Source organism: Delphinus delphis, chromosome 9, assembly GCF_949987515.2.
Source record: "Delphinus delphis chromosome 9, mDelDel1.2, whole genome shotgun sequence".
NCBI classification, from domain to species: Eukaryota; Metazoa; Chordata; class Mammalia; order Artiodactyla; family Delphinidae; genus Delphinus; species Delphinus delphis.
In genome coordinates, this window is record NC_082691.1 from 63,581,449 (window position 1) to 63,603,532 (window position 22,084).

Genomic DNA, 22,084 nt, shown 5'->3' on the forward strand with positions numbered 1-22,084 from the left:
TTTAAACAGGTTTGAGAATTTTTTTCACTGTGATAGAAGGTAAGAAGGTAAGAATGGACATAGATGAAGAGAAGTTTGCAGGTCAGTTTGGGAAGTTGAGACAATAATGCCAGTTGATTCCCTACTTTCTCTGAAGTGATCCGAGAGTGAAAGGATAGTATTAGGCATCTTGAAATTGCTTTAGGTGAAGCTTACTTGATTCATAGAAGAAGGATTCCTCATTAATCTTGAAAGAATCTGAATGGTTCAGCTTAGATTACATGCTAACATATAACCTGGAGGGAGTGTTTATTACAAGAATCAGAGTTAAAAACACATTATATAAGGCAGACTAGAAAATAGTTCTTATATTTATCTTTTAGCTTCTCAGCACTTATACCTTACATGGGGCAACTCTCCCTTGTACAACTGAACATACACATATTCTTACCCATCTGCCATGGGAGATAAGTGCATGCACCTGCTGCTTCAGAGGCTCCTTCAGGGAGCTCTGGCTCTTCAAATCTAGGATCTCTGGGTGTTACACCTTTCGTTTGTCATTCGGTCATGATCATGTTCCAATATTCTGCTTCCTCTAGAATAATTGGTACATACAATCCGTGTTCACAACCTAATATATAATAGTTGAGGAAAAGGAGAAGAGAATGAAAAACTCAAAAGTTAAGATGAAGGAGCAGGAAAAATTGTGTGGCAACTTGAAGAAGTCATGTTGGGAGCTACATCCTTTTGTTTTGCAACTGGTCACCTGGCTGTGGTCTAGGCCTCTTCATTCCTGGGGGATCTAGAACACTGATGCTTGCCTAAAGAGGATTATAGTAATTCCATTTACTACTGATCCAGACAGTACAGGAAGGGCCCATGGGGATCCCTGGGTTTCACTCATATTTCTTTCAGCCCCATTCAGCCTTTATGAGATGGTGAGGTAGTCCTGGTTCCTGCAGATTGGATTGTGGGCGTACATGTAAAGGTATACTCCTGCTCCTGTCAGGTGAAAGCCAATCATTTCTGTTGGTCTCTGTGCATTGGAAAGGAGAAAATGCATTACTAAGCTTTAGAACTGTACTCAAGCAGATGGGATGTATTAGTTGGCTCCAAGAAAAAATAATTTGTGGAATAACAGAAGAATTCAGAGTTACCATTTAAGTTATACTGATCAACTCTATAAGACCCATTAATTAGACTTTGATATCAGCAAATCTGGTTATTAAACAGGACTTTGATAGGAATGATCACATATTACAAAGTTAAGTGTTTTGGAATTAAATTTTGGAAACCACCCCAAATCAGGCTTAGGAGTGGTATTGATTTTGGTTTTCTCCCTGTTGGAGAGATGGAGTTCCATTGGCTTCCATATAGTCCTTTCAATATAATATCCCTCACTCTGCATGTTAGAGAACCAAGTGGATACTCTACCGTTTTCCATGGAAATACATTTCCTTTAAGCTCTCAGATGCTGGGTGAGAAATCATAGGTTAGGAAGTTCATTTATCATGGGGTCTCCATAATTGGCAACAACGGTATCTTCCTGGGCTTCCAGAATTAGCAGTAATTTAGAGCCAATATTCAAGTGTTCTCATAAAGGTTGGGTATATACTTTTCCTCAGTACACTTGGATAAATGACTACTGGTCCAATAGGGAAGAATCTGAGGAAACTTCATATTAGGCATCGGTGGTGTTACAGCAGTCTATACATAACCTTGTCTTTGTTCAAGTGACTCAGTCTATAAATTGACTTAAGTATGGGGATCAGTGCTATGCCATGACTGTCTAATATGGTGGCTTGAGTTAGTCCTCTTTTCCATAGACCTGGATTACTTTTGGTTTTAGACTTCAGAAAAGGCCTTAATTTGATAAACACACTAGAGTACATTGTTACAATTAAATACTACTCAATAATAAAAAGAAATGAATCACTGGGATAAAGGGCCTTAATGCGTTGCCTGTTTGTTCCATCCCTGGGGATCCCATATTAATTAATTATAGCTTGTAATCTGTGATAGTTAGACTGTTACCTGAGATCTGGTTACTATAATAGTCCCGCTGTCTATTTTAATAATCATACATACACATTTTAATTCTAGGGGTTCAATTGTCACCACGTGGACTTGGCCATCCTGGTTTCCTCTTACCCCTGAGGATAGGGCTTTGTTGAAGTTGAGTCCCATTCCTTCTGATCAATGTCTTTACTTTTATGCAAGAAACCTGGAGAGACTGTGAACTCGTTTGTCACTGCAATTGAAAACCTATAGAGTTAATCCCTGAACTAGATTCTTAGGGGTTAAGCCCCCTGCTAAAAGAGGTAAGAAATTCTGCAGGCTCCCAAAGACCCTGAGTTTTATTCTTTACCCTGAGATGAGAATTTTGAGATTTAAACCTATCATTCTCTGACTTTAAATTATCCAGTGCCTTTAGAAAAAGCCATCTTGTGTATGGTTTGGCACTCCTCCTTCCTGTTCATTTGGCAGCAGCTGTTCAGTTCACTAGAGTGTCCCCTGCAATGGGCACAGTGTTCCAGATGCTTGGAGGTGTTAACTTGTTTAACTGTTCTGTCACTGTGTACAATGCTACGTAAACCCACCTAGAATATGAACAGGAGTTTTAATGCTTTGTGCCCCAACTTAGCTCAACAACCAATTTCCAAATATCCCTGCAGGAATTGGTGTCTGTAGTTTATTCACTGGTGCTAATCTGTATATCAATTAACATCTTATTTTATTTTTTTGCCACAAAGTGACAGGAAACAATTATGATAAATGCAAATAAAAGAGAGATTGGAATGAGAGTGACATAGCTCTCCTGAATGCAGGAAGAGTTCATTTGGCCAAGCCTTAGTCAGAGATAGGAACCAGTATGTTTCCAGAGACCTTGTAGACCTCTGAGGCTGCCATCGGATCACCTAGCACCAGATTCATTTCTTTTTTTTAATTGAAGTATAGTTGATTTACAATGTTGTGTTAATTTCTGCTGTACAGCAAAGTGATTCAGCTATGTATATATGTATATATATGTGTGTATATATATGTATGTATGTGTGTGTATATATATATATATATATATATATATATAGATACATTCTTTTTCATATTCTTTTCCATTATGGTTTATCACAGGGTATTGAATACTGTTCCCTGTGCTATAGAGTAGGACCTTGTTGTTTATCCATTCTATATATAATAGTTTGCATCTGCTAGTCCTAAACTCCCAATTCACCCCTCCCCCATTCCTCCTCCCCCTTGGCAACCACAAGTCTGTTTGTTTTGTAAATACGTTCATTTGTGTCATATCTTATATTCCACATATCAGTGATATCATATGGTATTTGTCTTCACTTAGTATGATAATCTCTAGGTCCATCCATGTTGCTGCAGATGGCATTAATCCATTCTTTTTTACGGCTAAGTAGTAGTCCATTGTATATATGTACCACATCTTCTTTATCCATTCATCTGTTGATGAACATTTAGGTTGTTTCCATGTCTTGGGTATTTTGAATAGTAGCACCAGATTCTTAATGACATGTGTGTCTCTATTCAGGATTGAAATTCCTAGGATAGTACCTCTCTCATAGGGTTATTATGAGGATTTAATGAGTTAGTATATATAAGCTACTTAGACCATTGCCTGGCACCTAATAAACTCTCAATAAATGTGTAGAACGCCTTCTTTTAAGCTGATAGAAAAGAAGTCAATGTATTCTACTAATCCAGGGATTTCAAACAACCCAAAGTATTAGTTTCCTAGGAATGCCATAACAAAGTACCACAAATTGGCTGGCATAAAACAACACATTTATTCTGTCACAGTTCTGGAGACTGGAAGTCCAAATCAAGGTGTTGGCAGGACTATGCTACCTCTGAAGCCTCCAGGATCCTTTTTGGCCTCTTTCAGTTTCTGATAGTGCCAGGCATTCTTTGGCTTGTAGATGTATCACTCCAATCTCTGCCTCCGTGGTCACATGATCATCTTCTCCTTGCTTGTTTCTATGTCTTCACATGGCATTCTCCTCTCCCCACTCCTGTCTCTGTTTTCTCTTCTTATAAGGATACTAATTGAGTCCTATCACTTACCTAATTGAGTGTGACCTCATCATAACTTGATTACATCTGCAAAGACCCTGTTTCCAAATAAAGTCACAGGTACTGGGGGTTAGGACTTCAACATATATCTTTTTGGGGGACACAGTTCAACCCATAATACCTATCCTACCATTTCCTCCTTTTGTAGCCAAGGCTAGAAATTGTAAATCAGAGCACTCTGTCTAATGAGGACTCAGTGTTTTTACACTGAGTTAATATGGTGTTTTCAACAGCCAAAACCAGGTGTAGAGTTGACACTCTATGGCAAAATCAGCTTACAACCTGATAATGGTCCTTTGTTAAAAGGGCGTGCTTTGACTGTGTTAAATTATGGCTACGACCCCAAATCAAGGCTTAAGAAAAATGTAATATGTTAGTACATTTGAATATTGGTGATGTAAAGCTATTTTTGAAAAGTTATGTGTTATTAAGATAAGTTCACTTTAATTACATATTCTATTGGCAGATTGGTTTTTGTATATGAAGCAAAACTGGATTCTTTTAATTTTTAGATTTTTCTTTTAGACAGTGGAAATTTTATTTCTAAAAAATTTTTGTTGCTAATGTTTTTTTCTTTCTATATCTTTAAAAAAAATCTCTTTACAGATAAAGTAATTGTGGGTAGCTTTATGGGATACCTAAGGATCTTTAATCCTCATCCTGTAAAAACAGGAGATGGAGCTCAAGCTGAAGATTTGCTTCTAGAAGTGCATCTACGAGATCCAATACTGCAAGTGGAAGTAGGAAAGTTTGTTTCGTAAGTATAGCCCACCAATTCTGGTGTTTTATCTTAATACTTGGAGTATGTCAATCCCTTACTATGTCACTTTTGTGGATGCTTCAAAAAAAAAAAAGACTATCTATGAATTAAATATATTTCCTGTATATTGTCACCTAGGTGGTCCTCATGTACTGAACATTTTAAAATTTGGAAACCTGTACATTTAAGATAGAATAATTTAGGACTTTTTTATAGCAACAGACCTAAGATGCCTGATGTGTCAGAAGCTTAAAGGAAAAGAGATAAGCTTTTGAAAAATAACCAGACAAAGAAATAGAAAGTATTCACCACTTAAAGCACTAATTGTCCATTTTTTTTTTTTTTTTTTGCGGTATGTGGGCCTCTCACTGTTGTGGCCTCTCCCGTTGCGGAGCACAGGCTCTGGATGCACAGGCTCAGCAGCCATGGCTCACGGGCCTAGCCGCTCCGCGGCATGTGGGATCTTCCCAGACCGGGGCATGAACCCGTGTCCCCTGCATTGGCAGGCGGACTCTCAACCACTGCGCCACCAGGGAAGCCCCCAATTGTCCAGTTTTAAACAAACTGTTTGTTTAAAAAAATTAGACATCATAGCAGTTATGTGATTTGGTGCATAACTTTGAAGCTTTGAAACAAATTACTTATTTGGGGTAGAGAGGTCCTTAGTTTCTTAAAGGAAGACAGCTCACCCCACAAAGTAAGTCTTTGGTTCAAATTACGTTATTTTTAAACCTAATTTATTTTAGAACACTTTATTATTTTGCATTTTGTGTAATACATCTGCTTTTTATTTACTGATGATATTGCTGATTTTATCTTATTTTCATACATGAATTTTCTTAAAATTAAGCCTGTATTTCTTAATCATTTATAAAAGTATCTATTGTGAAGTGTTATGTAGACAGAGGTGGCCTTGTTTTCCCGTACCTTCTCTTTTTGAGCGCCCTTTTGCTGTCTTAAGTCTGGGAGTGCCCTGAGCTCTGGATTTTGGCTCACTCCAGTTGCACATCGTGATTTGTTGGCCCCAGGTTCCACTTGTTCAGGGCCCTGACTCCTACTTGAAAAACCTGAAAGACTGCTCCTGAGCATTAACCCTCTTCTGGTAACACGATTCATTCTGATGGGAAGCTGCTTCGTGGATGCTATAGGCCAGGACATGAGATGGGACTTTTATGCCCTGTGACAGGCTGGATCAGGATTTTATGATTGACATGGCTGGTAAATATCTACTCCATCTAAAAGCTGATGATGATTAGGTGCCCACTGTGTACCTAGCACATATTAAACATGATGGATTTATAAAGTAAGGAGACAAAAGAATTCTTGCCTCTAAAACGCATTTTTACCTTTTCATTTTTTAAAAAGTGGAATGCTGTCACAATCATTCTACACAGTAGTGTGGCTTTCACCTATGCGATCACTTGTTGGAAGGGAGGAGGTGAACATTAATGATACTGTACTAGTATTAATTGACTAGTACTATCTCATTAATCTTATCTGTAAGATGTGATCTGCGTTTAGAGATAAGGAAACTGGCTAGAGCTCAGAGCTTTAGGTTACACAGCCAGCATTCAGGCCCAGGTCTGTCTGACTCCATTATTTACTGTCTTTCCATGACATCATGTCCTTTTGCTGTGCATGATGGAAAAATTGTTTTGAGTATTACAGGGTACATATAAAAATCTTTGAAGGCGGTCTTGATTATGTGATAGTTGTGTATATTTTCATTTTCTGGTAGTAGAGTGAGTTGGTGAGTATATATTCACTGTAACAATGTTTTGCAGGTATTATCTAATATAATTCTTGTTTTATAAATGAGAAACTCACACTCTGAAAGATTAAATGATCACAGAAATATCAAAGTGCCGAGACAAGATCCCAATCCGGGTCTTCAGACTTCAATTATAGTTCTTTCAGTTTAGAACAGAGTTTGCATCAGAGGTCGAACATCTGAGGCCTGCTTTCAGATTAGTTTTAAATTTAAACGAATTGCCAACATTTAGGAACGAGAAATTTTCACATAAAATCCCTGCATTCTGGCTTTTCTTGAAAAAGAATGTGGAGATCTGGCCACAAGCCCAGAGCTGAGTAGTCGTTGCCTCCTTTAGTCTGGCCCTAGTCTCCAATTGATCACAGCCATTTACACCCTTTATTCACTTATATCTTCTGACTTGACCCTTGAAGACTTTGAATTTGGGATTTCTAGATTGTGCCTTGTCTCTGGAAACCACTTGATAGGGGCTGGAGTGTAGTGGTGACAGTGGCTGTTTATTTCTATTGGAGATTTAGACCAAACTGAAATATTTTCAATACCTTTAGTATAATTTCAGACCTCCATGTGATATATGCCTTTTGCCATTCTGTAGTGCTTTATACTTTACAAGGTGCTTTCACATGATTTTTATTTCATTTAATTTAAACCTCTTATTTTCCAAAAGGGGAAATAGGCTTAGAGAGTGTAAGTGACTTGCTCAAGCCAGGACCAAAGCGTGGGCCTCCCCCTCCACACACACCCTGTGGCTTGCGGGATCTTAGCTCCCTAACCAGGGATCGTACCCACACCCACTGCAGTGGAAACACGAAGTCTTAACCACTGAACTGCCAGGGAAGTCCCACGTGGATCTCCTTATTGTGGGAGAGCACTCCTGAAGACGCCTCTGATATGACTTTTGCTGGGAGACTCCCTTGGCTTCAGTGTGAAGGCAGCTCCTTGAGGCAGAGTCCTTGGGCCTCTGATATTGCCAAACTGGTTGCTTGTTGTTCAATTTATTTTTTAGCTTTGAATGTTATCTAGTGAATTATTTAGTTCACTCATGATAGGTTATGGTTAAAATCTCATTTTAAAATCATTTTGTCATTTTTTGGGTTACATCTGAAGCTAGTATTTAAACTTTTAAAACTTTCCCTGTTTTTCAGAGGTACTGAAATGCTTCATTTGGCTGTGTTGCATTCTAGAAAACTGTGTGTCTACTCTGTCTCAGGTAAGAAACATTTTTTTCTAATGTAGAATTTGTACTAAAATCTGGACTTCTTAATATTATGTAAGAATAGTTAATATTGACTCAGTTGAAGGTTTTCTTATCTCGGTTAGCATTTTCCCATTGTTCATTTATTCTTTCAGGTACAAAGGCTATTACATTTTCTTGGTCTGCTATTTCCATGCATACTTAAATTTCTATCACTGTAGAGGGTTCCTTGGAATCTCCTTCCTCTGAGGAATTGTGTGCAGGATTGCCTATGACTAATAGAGGCCAATTCTGGGTACTTAGGACACTTGAGTCTTAAGAAATGTTCAACAGCAACAGCAAAATTCATTACATGCTGAGTCATGGTGGTTTAAAGTACATTTTCTTTGGTGAACCTCAAGTATTTCCCTTTACAGTTCCAATTTCTTGGCTTTTGGCTGTCTTTACTCAACCAGACCTTAAGGCATTTATTTGAGACTTAATTAGGTTTCATTCCCTGACATGGTACTGTGGGTACAAGTATGAAAGTTAATTGCGTTTTGGTTTCAGCATTTTGGCCCTTATTAAATATGAAAAGATAACTTACAAATTTTGTTTCAGTTATTAGATAAATTTTAGTCCAAGTTGACAGTTATTTTTATGACGTGCAATATGGGGGAATCTTTTAACGGATACAATAAAGCTGAGTGTCTGTGGACCTATTGCTTATACAAAAGATACTCTTGGAATTTGCTGTAAATATTAGCTTCTAGGATTTGGATTTCTCACACTCATTTTCTTGATTTGGGCTTTCTCTGTATTTTGCTTTCAATTTGAGTCATGATTCATATTTACTGTCACTGACCTGGATATATTTTTTTTAAATAAATTTATTTATTTTATTTTTGGCTGCTTTGGTCTTCGTTGCTGTGTGTGGGCTTTCTCCAGTTGTGGTGAGCGGGGTCTGCTCTTTGTTGCGGTGCGTGGATTCCCATTGTGGTGGCTTCTCTTGTTGCGGAGCACAGGCTCTATGCAGGGGCTTCAGTAGTTGTGGTGCGTGGGCTCAGTAGTTGTGGCTTGCGGGCTCTAGCGCGCAGGCTCAGTAGTTGTGGTGCACGAGCTTAGTTGCCCTGTAGCATGTGGGATCCTCCCCGACCAGGGCTCGAACCCATGTCCCCTGCATTGGCAGGCGGATTCCCAACCACTGCACCACCAGGGAAGTTCCAGAGCTGGATATTCTTAGGCCATCTCTTTTTGGGGCAAAGATCTATTAGATTTTGAAGGCAGCCTTGATATATGGTGTGTGGTAGGCATACTTGTTGAATGAATGAATGAACTTATTTCTAGGTAATGCTGAGGCAATTGGTAGTGGCTATTTATTACTCTCTGTATGTTATTTTCTTCTTTCTTCTTTTCCTTCCCTGTTACCACTATCATTTTCTTTTCCATTTCCACTCTATATCAGAGGCCTGGTAAAGTACCTCTTACTGTCATTGCTAAATACTCTTATTGGTTTCATGGTAAAAGATGTTGTTCCTCCTAGTGGTAGGGCAGATATTTAGTGTTCCAGAGTAAATGGAGAAGGTATGATATAGGCTACTTTATTGCAGGCATCTAGTTGTTCCTCTGTTTTCCATCATAAGCCTGTTAACTTCGAGTGATATTTTATTAACAGGTATGGAGGAGGAGAACTTGCCCACAGTAACTCTTGAATACTGCTTGGGGTACTGGTCCCTTCTAGAGGCTCCATGGGGGCTCTAAGAGGGCAGGAGAGGGACACATCCTAAAATCTAGAAATTAGGTTAGACTCTTGGCCTTCTCTGGTCCCGTTTGAATGATGGCTCAGAAAGCCAGAAGTCTATAGAGCTCCACTGGGGTGTAGGGCATAGGCTAGGGATGAAATGTGTGTTTATCAAAAAAGGCTAGTGAAAGAAACTGGCATGTTTGGTCACAACTTGTTTATGGGACATTGGTATCGTCCTTCAACTTAGTGTTGAAAATGAAAGTTATTTGTCACAGGAATGGCGATTTTATTGCTCTTTTATTCTTTCTATTCATTTACAAGCTTTGTATTCTCTGGGGATGAGGAGTTGTCCAAACTACATTCCCTTACACTCCACCTCATTTTCCTTCTCTGTCTCTCATTTCTTCAGCTTCCTATGATATTCGTAGCCTGACAATTCGTATATTTTTCCTGGCTTGGCTTAAATTGAGAAGCAGAGAAGTTAATGTTTTTGTTCTCTTGAATATGTTTCTTGAGGTACCAGACTGAACTTTTACCTAGCTTTTACTATAACAGGGGAAGCATAAACACTTTCTAGTTTAAGTGAAACCACTGGTGTCAGCAGATGAAAAGTGTTAGCTGAACTTGACATCCTTAACCCTGACTGCCCCCTCCCCAAATGTTTTTTGTTTTCTTTTATGCGCTAAAGTGCTCCTAAAAAATATTTGAGGCAAATTAGAGGAGACCTCCGGGATATAGCAAACAACTCTTAATAATCAGAGACTAGTGTGCTGATGTTTTTTTTTTGGGGGGGGGTGATATGTCATTAAATGCAGGCTTAATATAGAGAAACAGCAGGGTCTTGCTGACCTGAACTTAGCCCATCTTATCATACTCTGGTAAAGGAAAAGCATCACATGGCATCTCAGATTCCTTCCTGATGGGCCTCAGTTTCTGAGTAAATGGTTACAGATGTGTGAGCTTAAGCCATACTGATTATGTTCTTTTAAATATTCTTTTCCAAAAATTTTGTACTTACTAAGCATTTGACATATTTATAGAATTTTAATATTTGCCGTGAGAGGGCAAAAAGATGTCTCTTTACTTTTGACAGGGTTATATAATCTAATTTGGTTATTTAATACAATGAACCTTTTAACTTACTCTGTAATGGCTTTTATTTCATTTAACATCATTAGATTTCTCAGCAGTTATGTAAAATTACACCAAAACCTGTGTTCAAGGTGACCTTTGATTGTCCAGAGAATTATTTTGTTTAAATTACATCTTGTTTAAATAAGACCATCAGCATAAATGTTCTAATATCCATTTACTTTCTAATTGATGAAACTTTATATTAACTTTAGCTATATATAGACTATTATTATAGATATACATTTACTGTATTCAGTCTGTATATTCAAGGACAAAACCTTTGTAAGTAATTTTAATCTTATGTCATCAATGCTTCTGTAGAAAACAAGTTATCAGAATTTTTAGATTTTCAGGTACTACCTTTATTCCAAGTTAGTATTGAAGGAAGATAAATTGTCTTTTGTTCTCCATAGGTGCACTATTACATTTTAAAGTGCTATCACCTGAAATTTAAAAACTTACCAATGCATTTGCAGCTTTTTCAAGACATAAATTCTAATGTCATTTCATGGAAGTGTGTTTAAATATTGACTGCTGACCCTTGTGTTCACTGACCTTTTGGCTAGCAGGCATGCATAAGTGCATTCCTTACTCGGAGGGGTCCATCTGGTTTTAGGTGCAGAATGAAATTTGGAATTTCAGTAGGGACAAACCAAAAGTTTCTTGGATTTTTTTTTTTTTTCTGGTTTCTTAGAGGCTAGAACTGTCCTTAGGTCAATGCTGTGAGTTATGTTTTTAGAGTTTTTTTTTTTGCTTTTGCCCGTGTGGCTGGTATGGTTGTGATTACCACCAGTTTCTCTGGACCTTACTGATTTTACTACCATTTAGGTTCCAGAAAGCTTTCATCTCCTATCAGGGTTAGCTGGCAAATTTGAGTCTTTCTCTTTGTTTTTTTACTCTATTGGTATGTTAGTATTTTGGTCGTTAGCATTTTCAGGGGCATAGATCTGAGTAGAAGTGGTTGTCCTCCAAGAAATCCTTGCCTGTTAGTTTTTCTCTTTCAACCCTCCACCTTCCAAATGAGGAAGAGAAAGCCAGGGAGAGAAAGGTGGAGGTGAAAATAACATATATATATTATACTGAAGTATAGTTTATTTACAATGTTGTGTTAATTTCTGCTGTACAGCAAAGTGATTCAGTTATCCATATTTATATATATACACACACATTCTTTTTTATATTCTTTTCCATTATGGTTTATCACAGGATATTGAATATAGTTCCCTGTGCTATGCAGTAGGACCTTGTTGTTTATCCATTCTATATATAAAAGTTTGCATCTGCTAACCCCAAACTCCCAATTCATCCCTCCCCAGGAAATAACATATTTTTGATGCTGCTTTTTTTTTTTTTTAATTTTGGAAATTGTCATTGGCTTACTAGGTTCCCTGAAAGTTGTTAAATGATGGACAACCAGGTACCAGTATATATAGTGATGGCTCTGAAGACCTAGTTTGAGTACTGTGTCCTTTATCAGCTATGTGATTTTGGGGGAAATTTATTGAATTTTTTTTAAATTTAAGGTGCCTCAGTTGTAAAGTGGAAGTAGAAATACTTCTGTTCTTACAACCTCCATGTACATTGGTGAATCCCTCTGGACAAAAAACAAACAAATAAATGCACATGTATAAATATGTATATACATACATACATACATACAAACATATATTTAGATTTTTAAAAAATAAATTTATTTATTTATTATTATTATTTTTATTTTTGGCTGTTTTGGGACTTCGTTACTGCGTGCAGGCTTTCTTCAGTAGTTGTGGCACATGGGCTCAGTAGTTGTGGCTTGTGGGCTCTAGAGCACAGGCTCAGTAGTTGTGGCACACGGGCTTCGTTGTTCCACGGCATGTGGGATCTTCCCAGGCCAGGGCTCAAACCTGTGTCCCTTGCATTGGCAGGCAGATTCTTAACCACTGTGCCACCAGGGAAGCCCCTATATTTAGATTGTTTTAATCATCTAATATTATGCAGTTTGGGACTATTTCATTTGCTTTGTGATATTTTAAGTTTTTCTTTTAACTTTTGCATTTTTGAATGAATGACAAAGATGCTTCTTAATGGAAAATGTTACATTTGGAATCATTTTTCTTTCTAACACCTCTTTTAATCATAATGTTCTTGCCTGATCACTAGGATATAGCTCTAACTGTATATACTCTAGAAAGCCTAACAACTAGAGAGTAAAATGCAGATAAATAATCTTTTCTCGTTTGGAATGAACTACAAAGTGATTGTAGCACATATGATCTATTAAATGCAGGGAAAGTATTTTTCTTTGTTTTGAAGGAGATTCTTCTTGGCAGACTTCAAAGAAAACATATTGTCCTATTTACTTGCTGAGAGAAACTTTAGATCTCTCTATTAAATTAGAACATAATGTATTAGGGGCTTGAATATTTTGAGAGTTGGGACAGAAAATTGAATCGCTTGAAAGTGTGGGGAATTTTTTTCTTAGACACTTTGATTCATGTCTTTGGTCTATCATTGTTATAAATGCAGGGAACTTAACCTCATTTATTTCAGAACTGAAATTGGAGGATTTTGTTGTTATTTAAATAATTACACTTTACTTAGACATAATGGACATAGATAACAATGTCACCCAGGGTAGTATTTCATCTATTGGTATAATCTAGCTGAGACTTAAATTGTTTTAACTGTGCTGGCATTCTGTGTCATCAGTATGCTAACTGTTCATAATACATATGTTTTAGTGCTTTGCCATTTTAAATTTCACTGAAATTGAATTACTTGGAATTGGTAAGAGGATGAGAAGATATTAATATTTTTTAATGTAAACAAATACAAAGCAGTCTTTTTATTTATTTCTTTTTAGGAAGCTTGGGTAATGTGGAACATGGGACCCAATATCAGATCAAATTGATGTATGAACATAATCTTCAGAGAACAGCCTGCAATATGACTTATGGATCATTTGGTGGTGTAAAAGGTAATTTGCATTTAATCATGAGTGTGCTATTGTAAGGACCAGAATATTTGGCCATATAAAAATGGAGAATTATATGGTATGAATCTTAGAGAGAGTTAAACATATTTTATTGAAACCTTTATATTCAAATACTTGGGCAAAGTAATAAAAAAAGAAAACTTTAAACATTGAATGAGTTTGATTTTCATATAACCAGCACTTTTATGTGGTCTACAGAGACATTTCTAAAACTGTCTTTCCATTTTGTCTTTTATACATGAGCTGACTGAAATTGAGCTTTTCTGTGGTGGAACTGTGTGCCTGCCTCTCTCAGTGGAAGAAGGGATTGATCTCTTCATTGATGGGGGTCCCAGCTCTACTTAGACAGGGTGAAGCTGTAGACCCGTCTCCACCTAATCCACCTCCAGGGCCACTGTACAGGGTCGTGCGGATTGTTTCTAAACCAGGGCACCTGGACCAGGGGCATGTGGAGACTGAAGTGCAGACCTGATCCTGCTCATCAAGCCATGTGCTCTGGCCTGGAATAAACATCCCCAGAGGACGGGTGCCTCTCCTAAATTTCACAAAGGCATTACCTTTACGAAGTACTGGCCCGGTGAGGCTGGGTTTCTCCCACCCTGGTGGTATCTCTTTCTAATTAGCATAAGGTCTACCACCCTAGTTCCAGAGCTTCTGAGTTACCAGGGCTTGGTGCTTGCTTGGTGTTGCTTGTGGTGTGAGAGAATAATTTACAATCCAACTCCTCTCGCTTCACTGTGACAGGACGATAGAGGAGATGCTGGTGTTGAAATGAGGATAGGAAGCCAGGTGTCGACACCTGTGTGATTGTGTGTGTGTGTGTGGCACCTGATGAACAAGTAACTAGGGATTTTATAATATAGCTCTCTTTGGGCTCAAGTTTTTATGAGTTTATTGTTTAACTGTTGTGTTAATAAAAAGTAGGCTACCTATGTTAGATTTTGCTTTAGTGACACAAAAAATGTATTTTGGAAGCATCCTTCATTCATGTGAACTCACTCTTTTCGTATATAGAGGTAAAGGCAAGAATATTTTGGGTGGTAATGTACAAATAAATGTTTTGTGTAATTAAAGTGATATGAGACAAAACACTTGGCTGGATTGCAGTATTGCTTACCTTGAGTAACAGGACTGTTTGGATTATTTGAAGAATATGGGAGATGTCTAGAGTTAGATGAAGAGAGGAGAGAAAAAGCTAAAATTTGATGAGAGGCTAACTTCTGTGAGGTGTCCCCTCCGAACTTCAGCTGTTAGAACTGATTTCCACTGTTCTTTAAAAAAATGTCTGATATGACCGGGGGACCTAGGTCTCCCCTGTTTAATTAACTGTTTTCAATGTTCTTTCCCCTACTAAATCCCCAAAAGAAAAATGGCTAAATTCTATACATCTGGAGTAAAAAAAGTTATTATATGAGGAAAAAGTGCTTTGGCTAAATGAAAGTAAGTTTTTATTTTTTGGTACCATCAAGACATTTATTTATTTTAAAATTTATTTATTTTTTATTTTATTTATTTTTGGCTGTGTTGGGTCTTTGTTGCTGTGCGCAGGCTTTCTCTTGTTGCGGCGAGCGGGGGCCACTCTTTGCGGCGGTACGCAGGCTTTTCATTGCAGTGGCCTCTCCTGCTGTGGAGCACGGGCTCTAGGCATGCGGGCTTCAGCAGTTGTGGCTCGCGGGCTCAGTAGCTGTGGCGCACGGGCTTTGTTGCTCCGAGGCATGTGGGATCTTCCTGGACCAGGGCTCGATCCTCTGTCCCCTGCATTAGCAGGCAGATTCCCAACCACTGTGCCACCAGGGAAGCCCTATTTTTAACAAGACAATTCGTTAGATCACATGTCAAATGTTATCTTACATTCATTGCACTGTACTTTTAGTTTTATTACCAGATCAAGTTAACCCAATTAAAATAAAGTTTTAAATAAATTAAATAAAAAAGAAATTCCTTGCTTTTGTGTGATATTTTTGCTATATTCAGTAATGGACTTTCAAAGTAATTAGAGTTGCTACTAGTTTTGAAAAGAATAGGTAACTTTGTACTTGTATATCTTCTCTTAGTTCCTACATTATGCCTTACATTTAAAAAGTACCTTTTGAAAAAGCAAGAGGCTATTATAACATATCTTACTTTACTATGGTTAAGCACGATATTTCCCAATTTGAAACAGAGAGATATACGAGTAGCAGAAGCAATTATTCTGTTTCATGGGTTTGAGACACTTGCATAATATCACTGAGGTATCTAAAAGGAAACATGAAAAAGTAATGGGGTGGTAAGGTAGTAAAAATTAGCCTTTTTGGGGGATTGGCACGGGGAATGGGGAGTTACTGCTAATGGTTACAAGGTTTCTTTTTGGGATGATGAAAATGAACTCAAATTAGATTATGGTGATAGTTGCACAGCTCTATAAATACACTGAAAACTACTGAGTTGTATACTTTTAAGGGGTGGTAAGTAAATTATATCTTAATTGTAATACTGTTAAAAATTATCCATGGGATAAAACTTGCTGCTAGAGAGGTGATAGTGCAGTCTGTACATCCTAGATGGCTTGTGGCCATGTAAAATTTTACAGTACTCTTATAAAGCAGGTTGGCTGTTAAGAACTGTGAAAATGTTCCTGAATGCTGATATGTGGTTTACGGGAATGTATATAAGGAAGTGATCCAAAATGTGAAAAAGTCATATCAAATTGCCATATATTTAATTATTTCCTTTCTCTTTGTCCTCCCTTCCTTCCTTTTGTATATACATGTATTTATTTGCAATATAGAAAAATTAGAAGTGATCTAAATGAGTAACAGAGGAGAATGATTAAGTAAGTTTTGATGCATAGATTCAGTGGGTTATTATGAAGCTGTTGAGATTGTTTGGTTTACTGAAATGAACGTCTTTGAATATAAATCTTTGCCCATGTTTCTTATTATTTTCCTAGGATAGAATGTAGAAGTGGAGTTATTGAGCCAGAAGGGTACAAAATACTTTTTTCTCAAAAAAGCACTCCTGCAAACTATATAAATATATTGTAAAAAGTACAGAACTTAGGAAAAAGAAAGTAGAAGCTACCCCAAGAAATGCACATTTCAAAAGAAAGCCTATTTTGTAAACCTGATGCTGCTACTGTGTGTCTGATGTGCACCTTTACAGGAGAGAGAGCGGGTCAGTCTTTTAATCTGAAAACTTCCCTAGGCTTGATCACTTGATCTGAGTTTTTTTTTTTTAATCTGAGTTTAAAAAAGGAAATTGAAAAATTTTTGTCTTCTACCTTCCTCTGTATTTAAGATGTCTTCTTGTGGAATTATTAAGTTGGGTAATCGTGTCAGTAGTCCTCAAGAAAGGAATTAAGCAAAAAGAAAACCTAGCAGCATTTTAAACAAATGTGTTTAAAGTACTGATAGGCAGAGGGAGTTTATTTGGTATGTGTATCAGAATGAACTACCACTAGATGGCAGTCCTCTACAACTTTGGGCTTTAGTTGGATCTCCCTTTGAATACAGAGGTATGGTAAAAAATCACTAACGGAGGAATTTTTATCCCAAATAATACTTTGCCTTTTACTAAAAATAAATGTAACTTCAGAAGAGCAATGGAGTGGTTCTTAAAAAATTAATTATTATAGGTAATATCTCAGAATATAATGTAAAAATGCTTTCTAGCTGTTCTTTTCAAATTTTAATTTGCATCCAAATCGTAAAGGGATCATGATAAAATTGTAGGTTCTGGCTCTGTAAGTCTGGAATTGGACCTGAGAGTTTGAATTTCTGACAGTCTCCCAACCGATGCCAAGTTGCAGAGATCTAGAGCTTTGCTGCCACCCTGCATCTACTGAGTGCTTGTTCTGTACCAGGCACTGTCCTAAGGGCTTTATAGGTTGAGTAACTTAAGATATACTTAGTAAATGGTAGAGGAGGGATTCCAACCCAGGCTCTCTGCTTCTAGAATCTTATGGCGTTAACCATACTATACTGGGCTATCTAGGCTATGAGTAAATTTGCTTTCTCCCTGATTCAGGAAAAAAACTTTCCAATCAGAAAGATGTGTACTTGGTTTGGCTAAAGATGGTGCATAACTTTGGTTCTGCACAGATTATGGAAAACATGTTGGGTAATTTCTGGGTCAGATATTTGCTTTCTCAATTTCATTTCTTTGGTTGGTACTTTGGTTTATAAGAAAAGTACCCCCTAAAATAATCAGAGAGTTTATATGTGTGTGGAGGTAATATATTATTTGAAATTAGCAAAAGAGTAATTACTGTTTTTTTCTAACCCTTTTTTGTTTGCTTGCTTGTTAAGAAAACCTTTCAAAAATACCCTTTATGCATTTGCAAAAACTCAAAGGTGCATTCATTTGATGCCATAAGTTTTGGTTTTACCTCAAGCTGTGTTGCAATGTCTATTAATGAGAAAGAAGTGCTAAAGAAATAGGAAATCTAGTTTTATGAACTACTTGAAGAATATTGCCTAGTAGCTTCCATTATTCAAACTACTACCTGCCATTCCAGAATTTAAGTAAAAATTCTTTCCATGTTATACTTTTTAGAGGGAAATGATTGAAATGTGCGATATTAGTGGCTATATTGGGCTTATTTTTTGACAGAGGGGTGTGGAAGATGTGTTTGAAGCTTAAAATGTTTATAGTTTCTTTGATTTTATTCTAAGCCGCTTTTTTGAAGGAACATGTGACTCTGGGTTTTTGTAAATATGGTAGTTTATCTATGCTTTTTATACTATTGACAAATTAATGCTTACAAAATTTAGTGAGTGACATAAGTATGGACAATCAAATTATAGTTTGGAAATATATGAAATCAATTTTGAAAAGGTGGATTTGAATTGATTTAAAAATATGTTACTAAATTTGGTGTTATTTATTTTTTTTGGTAATTTGAATTCTACTTGTTTTTGAAAAAAAGAACAAGTGATATGTCTGCCAGATTTTCCTCTGCTTTTGTTTCATTGTGTCACTACAACTTCCAATGGTTTTTGACATGATACTTTACCTAATTAAGATAAGCTTGCCATTTCAGAATAGTATTTGGAAAAGGACATCATTAATGTTTACTGATAAAAACCCAGTGGTGGAATGAAGAAGGAACATTATTGTTTTAAGGTCAACAACTGTGTATACCTAGTTTGGTAAAATATGATACTTTATGTAGTCTATGTAATGTATCTTGCTACTATCAAGATAAATTTGAGCTAGAATTTCCTTTACTCATAATGTGACTTATAGACCCTATAGTTAGTTGCATCCTCAATTACCCAAAATTTATCCTGTAGGGCTGAGACAGGTTGATGAACCTTATAATGTATAGGAGTCTTTCAAATGTGTGACAATGACAGTGGGAAGGAATAGTTGATTTGTTGGAGATATATGGGAACTTTCAGGGACTAGAGCAAGTGTGGTAATTGCATCATCTCTCTCTCTGTGTCTGTTTGTCCGTCCATCCATTCATTCATCCATCCATCCATCCATTCATCCCTCCATCCATCCATCCATCCATCCATCCATCCAATGCCCATTTACTGAGAGTCTTCTGAATGCCCAGGCACTGTACTAGTTTCTCAGAGTAGAAAGATTATAAAGTCTTTGAGGAGTCTTCGAGGACACAAGATGAAATCTTGATCTGATGAACAAAATGCCTACCATGATATTTTGTTGAAAAATTTAACTTGAATACATTTTTATTTGAAAAATTACACTGGATTATGATGGGCCAGTTTTGTGCCTTAAAACTTTTTCCCATTACATAATTTGTGCTTTTTAGTCCATGCTGAATTATTGCCATCTCTTCATAATGAAATGTGGTTTATTAAAAAAAAGGCTTTATAATACTTCAGTAGTGATTATGACCACCATCTGGTTCTTTATTCAATTTTTAACCTTGTCCAACATTTTGCTTCTTTGCTCTTATTTTTTATATTTATCTTCCATTTATTTATTCATTCTATCTATCTATCTATAATTTTACTGTGGTAAGAAAAATTAACATGAAATCTACTTTTTAAATAGATTTTTAAAAATTGAGGTATAATTGACATACAGTATATTAGCTTCACGTGTACAATAGAATGATCTGATATTTGTATCTCTTAACAGATTTGAAATCATATAACACAGTATTGTTATGTATAATCTGCTCTAATTTTTAAAATTAATTTTCTTGATCATAAATTTTTGTTTTTCATTAGAGTATATTTTGAGCTTACCTGGTAATAGACAATTCAAGACTTAAAAAAATGTTGCCATCAAAACCCAAAACTTCCCAATTTCTGTATAGGTCACAATTGTGCTTTTCCACTGGATGTGATTCTTTTCTCTTTCGAATCTTGCCTTTGGTACAACTGAGAATTCTTTTGATTGCAGTTGACAGTTGGCTTAAGCAAGAGTATGAAATTTACTGGCTCTCATCATCTGGGCCTTCAACGTGATCAGATTTGGTTTCTCTCTTTTCAGCTCTTGCTTCCATTTCCTTGGACAGGCTATTTCCCCCTGGTTACAAGATGACTATAGCAGCTCTAAATTTTACTTCTCAGATTCTAGTCCATGTGAAAAAGTGCCTACTTTCCTCCCAGAAGGCTCAGCAAAGCTCTCTTTCCAAGTCAGTGGCTCTGGTTGGGCATCCCTGAACTGTTAATCTCACCAAAGTAATGTGATTACACTTGGGCTAGAGTTACTTTTGCTGAAGGTATAGTGAATTCTCCTTTTACAAATAAGATTGAGAGTGGGGAGGGATGGATCTTCGGGGGACTATCAGTGAATAATTAACTGTGGTGAGTTTGAGGATTTCAGAGCTGGTCAAGGAAAGACTATGAGATGGCAGTAGCACACAATGAGCATCTTTTGGGTGGTGCTTTGACAGGATTTCTTATGAGGGGAAGTCCCTTGCAGCAGGAGATCTTCCAGAGGCAGTGACACAGGACCACCACCCAGAAGGGGAAGAGGGCAAGGAAACTCCCAGGGGAGGCGGAAGTTCGAGTGGGGCTTATGTGCCTAGGTGAAGTTGCTCAGATGCAGGATTGTGAGTCCCTGTCAGAGAGCTCTGAAGGGCAGCCATGACTTGGAGCCTTTTATAGCCCCAGGATTTGTCTTATATGTGGCTAGCAGGTGTTAGGTGCAGTTTTGCAGGGTATGCAAAGAACATGCACTCTAAATGGGTAAAGATATGCTAATTTGGGCTATATTTAAAGCAGTTGGAGGTGTGAACATTTGAGTTCAGTATCTGTCTGTGGGTTTTGAGTTCACTGTCAGCCTGCTGTGAGGAAGTAAACAATGTAGGGTAACGTGCCTTTCCTTTAAAATGGCAAAAAGTTTCACACATTGATTTTAAACCTATGCACATTTTATATTCTGGGAAAGCTGTCTTGAGGTGCACATAGTGTGTGTCCAATCACACCTCAGGATCTTTGGTAACATTGTCTGCTGGTGGATGGGGAGTATCCTGTATCAGTACTCTGGGACTGATGGGGAGCATGTGTGACAGCACTTCTGACAGTCATCGATGCCTTCTGCTGATTCTCGGTTCTGTTTTTTCATCATCTGTCTTTCATATGTTATCTTCCCCTTTCTCTCTGTCCCTGCCTTTTTTTGTAGTGCGTTTGTGGAATTGCCAGGGCAATCTCTCTATCTTGCTGAAGTGTAGCCAGGTCAACTCTTTCTGGGCCAGTTTGCTTTTTTACAATGCTGGTGAATTTTACTTGCCTTTACTCCTACCCAACCAGAGATGAGTTTGTTTTCCTTTCTTTCTTTCTTTTTTTTTTTGCGGTACGCGGGCCTCTCACTGTTGTGGCCTCTCCTGTTGCGGAGCACAGGCTCCAGACGCGCAAGCTCAGTGGCCATGGCTCACGGGCCCAGCCGCTCCGCGGCATGTGGGATCCTCCCGGACTGGGGCATGAACCCGTGTCCCCTGCATCGGCAGGTGGACTCTCAACCACTGCGCCACCAGGGAAGCCCTGTTTTCCTTTCTGACACACTGTTTTGAGGGCTAGATGTTGCTCAGGGAGTCTCTGTGGCTGTGGCAGCCATACTGGACCTTCGGCCTCAGCCCTGTCTTTTGTGGTTTTGTTCGTCTTGGATCACTGTTTACTCCACCTGGATGGTCTCTAACTTGTTATCTTGGAAGGTGGGGGGGTATTCTCGGGCTTTGGATTTTCTCTGTGCTGACTTCCTACCCCACGCCCGCTCCTCCTCCCACCCCCGTCCTCTCCTTCTGGCCCCTAGCGGGCATGTGTGAGGCTTCTCTAGCCCATCTTGCCCTCCCCATCCTCATCATCATTGTTGGAGATATTTAGTGTGGCTGCTATTCTTACAGTCTGTGGCCTTTACTGTTGTTTTTCTTTTGGCAGAAAAACACCAACATGGTAAAATTTGTTTTTCTTATCTGATAGAAAGGGAATGTGGTAAAGGTAGAGGTTTTGTTATTCTGGGCATTTCCATTTCTCCAGGTTGTC

At 37.7% G+C, this 22,084-nt stretch overlaps 1 protein-coding gene across 2 annotated transcripts in view; it reads left to right on the forward strand.

The window, feature by feature from the left end:
• BBS9 (Bardet-Biedl syndrome 9) overlaps nucleotides 1-22,084 on the forward strand; it is a 447,702-nt gene that overhangs the window by 10,040 nt on the left and 415,578 nt on the right. For both annotated transcript variants that reach the window (XR_009520638.1, XM_060020706.1), the window contains exons 5-7: nucleotides 4,684-4,834; nucleotides 7,754-7,818; nucleotides 13,506-13,619. Coding sequence is in view for 1 of the 2 variants with exons in the window: in XM_060020706.1 (XP_059876689.1) it covers nucleotides 4,684-4,834; nucleotides 7,754-7,818; nucleotides 13,506-13,619 (330 nt within the window). In the remaining variant the exon portion in view is untranslated. The remainder of the gene's footprint in view (nucleotides 1-4,683; nucleotides 4,835-7,753; nucleotides 7,819-13,505; nucleotides 13,620-22,084) is intronic.